This window comes from Cebidichthys violaceus, unplaced genomic scaffold (assembly GCF_023349555.1).
Source record: "Cebidichthys violaceus isolate CVI_PGR_0920_01 unplaced genomic scaffold, fCebVio1.0.p SCAF_83, whole genome shotgun sequence".
Taxonomy (NCBI): domain Eukaryota; kingdom Metazoa; phylum Chordata; class Actinopteri; order Perciformes; family Stichaeidae; genus Cebidichthys; species Cebidichthys violaceus.
Window position 1 is genome coordinate 808,723 of NW_027176968.1, and position 8,336 is coordinate 817,058.

Consider the following 8,336-nt stretch of genomic DNA (forward strand, 5'->3'; position numbering starts at 1 on the left):
ACTTTCCCACTGGCCTCCTGTGAACTAGATGGCTTTGGCCTGGAATCACATTTCAGAGAAATACACACACCGACGTGATCACACACACACACACACACCTGCACACACAGACGTGGTAGGAAATACACATGACAGAATGATGTGTTAAAACTAGGACATAAGGCTGTGTATGACTGCGTGTGTGTTTGAAGGTAAGCTGAGGACAATGAGATAGCACTTATTGTTTACAAAGTATCATGTAATATCTATTATACGGCTTTGTGACCTTGATATGGACAGAGGAGCACACAATCAGCCACACACACTGGATACAATTATACTTCTTTGTTGCATATCGTGTGTGTGTGTGTGTGTGTGTGTGTGTGTGTGTGTGGTTGGCAGGGGAGGGCCGGTACAGAGTGTGGCTTTGAGTGTCTTCGAGACAGGCTGCTCTGTGCTGATTTAACTCAAGGTCACTGTCTCAGATTACAGATATGATGTATTAAAAAACAATTCACGTTTTCTCATTGTTCTCAGCTTATATTAACACAAACATGGACACATTTCCCACACCCACATTCACAATAGTAAATCTGTCATCAATCTACAAGAAACACTGTCACAGTCAGCTTGTTCCAGGGCCGAGATGACTGTATATCATACGTGCATCACATACTTACACACACATACTCTAGATCAAATGTAAGCCTAACATCCAGATGGAGTAAAAAAAAGTGATGCGTGGGATGTGAACGTCTTATCGACTCAAGGCAAAGGCACTTTTCATTCTTTTGTCTTTATTACAGAAAATCAAACAACAGCACATCAGGAAACAATAAATAACCAGCTAATATTGCTTCTGTGTGGATCTGTGTTCAGAGCACTTTTGAGATATTGAACATTCAAGTCATTGCATTCCCGTAAGAGAAGCTGATCTAAATAATACTGTTTTTTTTGTGCACGCTTGTAAAAACATAATTTCAGCTACAGACCTGTTGTATGTGTAGCACTTAGAGTAAGATGTTTAATGGAAATGTATAATTCCACAGTTACAGGATAAGCTGCGTAAAGTTAGTAACATAAAATGGGTTTAGATTATGAAATGTTACTATTGGATGAGTGAGAAATGAACAAAAGATGAAGGTTTTGTACTCTATAATATTTTTGTCAAGTCAGTGCACACACTAAGGCTTGAATACAGACTGTAACACTGATGGTTAAAGCTCCTCTGTGAAATTTATGTTCCCATCATCCTGCAGTGGCTGGGAAAAACAGTGCTGCAATTTTTAATCAAGTCCATCACTCAAGAGGCAAATGCACCAGAGAGTCGAACAATACTGTCAAGGAAAAATCAATGAACATAAACAAAGTTAATGAACATAATTCGAAACATAATACTGTCATACCCTGCTCTAATCAAAACAACCGATCATCGTATTTCAAATACAGATTCATCAACGAAGACACTCATAAGATTTCATCTGTAGGTGCATCTAAATAGAAAAATAAAAGTTATATAGAAGATCAGTCCACAAGGCCTCAGGTGATTGGGACCTCAGGTTTGTGTGCGGGCAGTTACTTAAAGCTTGTACAACTATGTAACAGCAAGTCCACACCAAGCCCAACACGAGGAGGCTGGAAGATGAGTTCTGTGATACAAAACAATCCATCGGCAGAGAAAAAGAGAGCTCCAACAAAAACAGTCTTTGTGTGTTTGGATGTGTGCAAGTCTCTTTTATGTATGTTTGTGTGTGCGTTCAAGGACTTGTGTGTTTTTCTTGAACATGAATGAGTGTGTTTATGTGTCTCCCTCTCTTCCGGTATAGGTTTGCATGTAACTGTGATTGGATGTGTGTGCTAGTGTGTATGTCTCTATATATAAGTTACAGTTCCCTACACATCTGCTTCAGAATCTCTTGCCTGCTTAAACGTGAGCGCTCTTGGCGTGATTGGTGGAGGGGGCTGCTGGCGGGTTTCCACCTCCCTGTTTGGAGTAGTAGAAACGATTGTTCTCCTGGTAGGAGCGAGCCGAGGAGGACTCTAAGGAGCAGCAGGTAAGAATGCACCCGCCCAGCAGGGAGAAGATGGTGCCAAACCATCCAGTGTAGAGGGAGAAGCCGAATGACATGAGTCCGTGCTCCTGATGAGCGCCGATGGGAAACCAGATTGTAGACACCATACCGCACAGTGCTGTGAAGAAACAGAGAGAATAGTTGATGTGCTATCTCCGAAAGGAAAAAAACACAAAACATAGGGATGCAAAATGGTGCACGTAGATACTGCTCATCATCATACTAAGGAGTGCCAAAGAGACCAGATAACAGACAGTAAAATTTAACCACAGATGAAAACACAAATTCTAAATGAGCATTAACAAGGCTAGGATATATGAATGGTAGCATGCTGGTGCGAGTACACAGTGTCAGGGGAACTATTATTACACAGTTTTTTTATAATTTATTCCTCAACAAGACACAAAGGGATGACATATTGGATGAAAGAATGTGTGCAATAATATTATTTAGTAGCAAGACTTAATGGTGTTGTATAAGCTTTGCCTTGAACTGTAGAAGGGAGGCCTGATCTAAGACTTAGACAAATACTGAAATCCCCATACAGCTGACAAGGACACATTTGGTATATGTTGGATTTGTGCCAGTATACACTCAAGGGTAACGCAGAACAACTGCATGAAATCCTTTAACTACCAGTATAATTTGAATATATTGCACTAGAAAGGCCAATAACAAAATCCACAAATAATGTGTGGAATGAAAGTTTTCCAGCTGACGCTTCAGAGGACACAGTTGACAAAAATAATTAAAGTTGGACTCAAACTAATTGCTGTTGGGACGATTTTACTGCCAGTATGCAAGCAACGTGGAGAGTGGATTTTCATTCTGCTGTGCAACAAGCATGCAAACACACAAGCAAATCCAAAACAGAAAATCTATTAACTCATGTCTTAAACGTTTTCATATGGAAGTAATGTGGGCGCATGGAACATGTTGGGAATAGTTTTGCTATGAAAAACGTGGGCAGTGGAAAAGTCAAACGACGGACACAGGTGTTAAAATTTCCTTTTAGGGACACAGGCTTTGGAAAATATAAAATATTCATTAGCACAATAAACAAAGGGAGGGTGTGGATGAGAGTAGGCGGAGGAGAGGAATGTGATGGGATCTGGTGGGAAGGGGTCAATGGAACAGGCGCATATATGAGTGTGTGCATATGTGTGCACCCTTGGGAGGAAGACAGTCATATTCAACATCCTCCGCTATCAGTAGCTTGTATGCATTTGAGGAGGGATTAAAAAGAGGTCACAGTCAGGCAGGTTGGAAGGAATCTTGGTGTGTGCATGTGAGCGCAAAACAATTAGACCTGCTCTGATGGAATGTACATTTTGTCTGACCGTGAAATTCAGTCTTTGTCCACTAATTCATTACAGTTGCATTGAGTGAATTAGGTAAAGTTGAGTCTCTTACCGACTATGAGTATAAGCACTCCTCCCAAGACGGTGCGTTTGTTCTTGGAAGCCTGGGGTTCATTGCCCAAGCTGATGCAGGGCATAGACATAATTATCATCGCCACTGCTGGGAGACCGAGGATGGAAGCTGTGATCATCAGGGCACGGGTCGTCTGGATGTAAGCTACAGAAGCACATATGAAACATATATGATATTACTGCCAAAAGAAAGTAAACATTCCCTCACAGAGTTAAGCTTTGAAGGTATTTTTCATTAAAAAGGGGGGATTAAATAAAAACACAGCTGTATTCAGAAGAAGTGGTGGAAATCTACTTGTAAATGAATTGCATGATATCAGGTGGGATAAGAAGTTAAAATGAAATGTGTCTAAAAGAAGACAACAACAGTGCTGCTGCAGGGATGTACACAGTACCTGGTAGATCCAGGATCTGCGATCGGGAGTAACAGTGGTAGAGTCCTGTGGAGATGACACATTCTGCCCAGGGTCCCTTGGCTTCCAGCTCATCCATCTTCTTGCACGTGTTCAAGCCGTATTTGCACATAATCACCCAGTCATTGGTGGATATCGCGATCACGATGCCCAGCCAGCCGAGGAAGCTGATGAGGAAGCCGCTCAGTTGAAGACAGGAGTTTGCCATGGCGCCAACTGTGCGTAAAAAACACTTATCCCGGGTTCAGAAACCGTTACAAAGCTGAACACTTCAGTTGAGAGTGATTAACAAAATGGACCAACTTGTATAACTGATATTCCCCAGTAGAAGTTAATCCAGTGTTAAAGTTGACTTTTTTCTCGCAATTTGTAAGTCCATCAACTGAGCTGTGCTGCACAATTCAAAAGAATGAAGCTTTCACATCATCATAGGTTTTATAGGGGAAAGTTCAGTATGGGGAGAAAAAAAATACTCTAAAAGTGAGAACCAATCAGAAACTTAGATTCGGACAAAAAAAAATGTAAATAGAGAGAAAACAACACACCCCACTTGTATTGTATCTCCCAAAAACTGGTGTGCACTGCCCCTTCCTTGCACTTAATGATATAATACAGCCCTTGCTGGGTTGACATGACTGAGTTGGACGCTGATAAAATTTAACCAAAAATCTGCTGCCCTCTACTGGCCAGATTGTGTTTCTCACTGTAAGTAAGTTTGTATCATAGATGTGCATCTTTTCTACAAAATACCTACTTCGGAACCCTAAACAAGGACTTGTGGGTGGAGTGGTGGGATTATTTGGCAGGGGTGGAGTAACGAATTACATGTACTGTTGTTACTGTAGCAAAATTGTATTTTGTGTAGGTTACTTGTAGCCTTTTAGAGTGGCTCACTTCTACTTTAGTATTTTTTATATATCTCATGTATTGTAGCCTACTTCGCCACATTTCACCAATCCAATATAATTAAGGATGAGGTCGTTATGGGTATAGGTTAATATTATCATTTGGCATGTGGGTGAAAAAAAGGGTTGCGTCTTCGTTTACATTACTAATTTAATGCATGCTCGGCTGGCCCACTCAGTGACTCAAATCAAACACATCCCCGAAGTTACGTCAACAACAGGTGCACGCTTTGCTCCGTTAAAATGCTAAAATGCGGTGTGGTGTGTCTTAATGTTGCACATGTAGTACTACATGTGCAACGTGTGCGGTCCATGATGTGCACAGGATCTCTGCCTTCAGTGGGGGAGGGGACTTCGCCATGCAAACAACTCCGTGCAGCAGGTGAGAACAACAACACACAACTCAAACAGACTGCGCAGCTCTCTTTTTTTTTTGAACTGTGTGTTTGTGGGCTGTAGCTGCTGCTGTGGAGTTATATTGTCTTTACATCTCTGTGTTGGCTGCGTTTGATTTACTCAGACTGTAATGTGTCAGCTTAATCAATTGATGTTGCTTAGTGGTGTTTGGTGTCCCAAACTCTTTTTGTTTATACTCTTTCTGGTTAATTCTTGGAAGGCTACAGTGAGGAAGGTGGTTGTTTATTCCTAACTGCTCAAACTGTTGTATGCACAACTTGCACATGTCCGTCATATTTAGCGCTTGTACTGCTGTTGCTTTTTTATATATATATATATATATATATATATATATATATATATATATATATATATATATATATTCCAAATTATCAACAGAGGGCGACATTGGACAGCAATGGCGTACAGTTGATATTCAGGTGTTGTAGGACATAGTGTTAACTAACTGTCCTTGCTGGATGGAGTTAAGCAAGTCCTCCATCACTCCCATCAGTCCAGTGATGTGGCGGCAGCATAGCAATCAGTCTAAGAGGAAGACAGAGACATCATTTCAGATGGTTACACAAGGTCACTGACAGTAACCGCCTGCTTGGCCCAATTCTTCCTCTCATGTTCTGCCCATTGCTCTGGTGCCCTGCTGTTTGTCTGGTCATAAGGCAATGTTTACACTGCCTGGTAAAAGTGACAGTGTGATTAAATGTGATTCAGATCAGGTATGCGTTCTGAATGTTTAAACGGGTGAAAGCATGTGATCAGGTCTGATTTGTTTTGTCAGGTTGACAGAAACAAATTTAGATGAGAATTGGATATCTAAAAAGGCAATATTGTTCTGAATGCATCTAGCAGAAATGTTAGGTCATTGCAATTTGCGTAGAGTGCCTGCATTTTTTTCACTTCAGTAGTGTACGTATCCCAACAGTGGAACCTTACCTTACCGTACCAATCAGAATCAGCTTTATTGGCCATGTATACGTGTGCATACATGGAATTTGACTCCGGTTACACATTGCTTCCCATCGTACACAAATTTAACAGGCTGCAGAAAAAAAAAACTAAAGCAAAAGACTTCAATGTATCAGCAAGACAGAAAGCTGCTGAAAAACAAAAGTTGCAGCCAGCAGTTTTTTGGGGTAATGGCACATGTATCTTGTTAATACATGCTCAATATTTCCTGCAGCAGCTTCACAGTGAAAGCCTTCCGTTGAAGATGATCAATTATGACTTTTACTGTGGATCCGTTGCGGGTGGTGCTGAGTTCAGTGTAGCCTCATTATGTTTTTTGACAGAAGATGAGTTTTATTCAGCTGCTTAGACGGAGAGCTGCGGGCACTTACTGGAGTTTAGGCAATTAGAAAGCTCTGACACACGATCTACAAGCTCCTGACACGGTTCTGGTCAGCCCTCTGGCCCTTCTACCAGCCCCAGCTGACAGTCCAGCATGGATGATCATTATTTGTGTTTTTGTTGGTTGCTGTCACTGAGGGTTGTGTCTACTGTTTGTTCATGTAGGCGTGCGGGGTGTGTCAAGTGTCAACGAAATACCAGATAAACTAAACACACAAAAACTGTCTCAAACCATTTTGTTGTAATACGAACCGGTCAACTTTTTTGCCTCTCAGCCATGTAATCAGATTACACTGTATCTCATTCATATGTATTGCTCTCTTTCCATGCAACCTTTCTCACTCACACCTCTAATAGAGTTGTACGCTCAGACAGACTGACAGACAGATTCGAGGAACAAAAATCAAAGACGTTAAGGTTGAAAGAGAGATTGAGTGAATGAATGTGTGCGCAGAGTGTAAAAGCAAAACGAATAGCGAGAAAGTCATAAGACGTAGTCTGAGTATGAGCAGGGCATATCCCACTATGATTCCCAGAGCAGTTTGTCTGATACAGGAGGAGTGAGGCAGCAAGGGAATGGGAATATTATGCAAATTGAGGGGGGAATTGCAACAGCGATGCTGACATAGAGGGATGATGGGATTTTAGACCTCCTGGGGTTAGAAGGAGGAGGCGGTGGGGGAATGTAAGTGTGTGTGTGCGGGTGGATGAGGCACTGAACGCAGCGGAAAGTTTAAAACCGTGTGGCGTGGGAGAGGGAGGAAGCATGGCCGACTGACTCCTCTCCGACCCTCCATGCTGTCAGAGCTGTCTGTCAGGCAATTGAAAGAGATGAGGAGCAATGACACACTCTTTGTCTCGGCAAAGCAGGACTTAGCGGTACAGTTCAGAGGTGGGGGCGCAGTCCGATGAGAATGAGTTATGAGCGGGGAGGTGAAGAGGAGAAATGATGAAGTGATTGGGGAGAGAAGAAGGGAACATTTTTAAGGCCAGCCCACTGTGATGGAGCGGCGGCCATACTGGATGAGTCATCCCGGCCTCGGGGGAATGATGGGTACTTTTTCAAATAGTTGTCAAGTCACATTCTGTGATTAACAAGAGGCAGACGCCGAGGAGAGGAGGATCAGTTTATGATACAGTGCAACGGGGACGTGACTTGAACTAATGAGGTTTCTGTCAAAGCGCTGCACGGTTGATCCGTTGAGGAAAAAAAACAATATATTCAACATGTAATGCGGAAGAATACATAAGATCCTCTGGTTTGGAAAAGTGTTATCAAGCAGGTACTTTTTTCTTTTTTTTTTATTGTGCATGGTGTCTCATTTAAGGACACAACAAAACGTGTACCCGCAATTGCTATTAGTTTCTTCATAATGTGAAACAAAATCATTTCAACCTGCAGGGTTTTTTCTTTCCACAGAGGCTGTCTCTGTTGTACTTTTGTGGGCCTGGTGGGGATTCGACAACATGCAGTTCAATTAGAAATACCCAGTTGTCAATCATTTCTCTTGACTAAAGCCCAAGGCTGCGTATTAAAGGAATTTTGTCATGGTTTTTGCTGACATTTCTATATTTGAATGTTAAGGCGTTGTCACACACTAAAGTAAAAGTGAGTGTAAATGAAATCCTCTCTTAGCTCAGGGCTTTCATTCAAATTTAAGTTGCTTTCTTGGTGAAAATGATTCTATATCTCTCGCATGCATCTCATGTCTGGATTTTGCATAGACACAATCTTCTCTCGTGCAATATGCATATGCATCACTTCCTGTCATA

General features: G+C 41.8%; 1 protein-coding gene across 1 annotated transcript; it reads right to left on the minus strand.

Annotated features, from left to right (window-relative positions):
* Positions 1-756: 756 nt before the first annotated feature.
* On the minus strand, positions 757-4,313 carry cldn11a (claudin 11a). Its single transcript, XM_068702384.1, has 3 exons — positions 3,880-4,313; positions 3,465-3,629; positions 757-2,169 (listed from the first exon to the last, which is right to left on the minus strand). The coding sequence occupies exons 1-3, from the start codon at positions 4,103-4,105 to the stop codon at positions 1,904-1,906; spliced, it is 657 nt and encodes a 218-aa protein (XP_068558485.1). The 5' UTR covers positions 4,106-4,313; the 3' UTR covers positions 757-1,903.
* Positions 4,314-8,336: the final 4,023 nt, after the last annotated feature.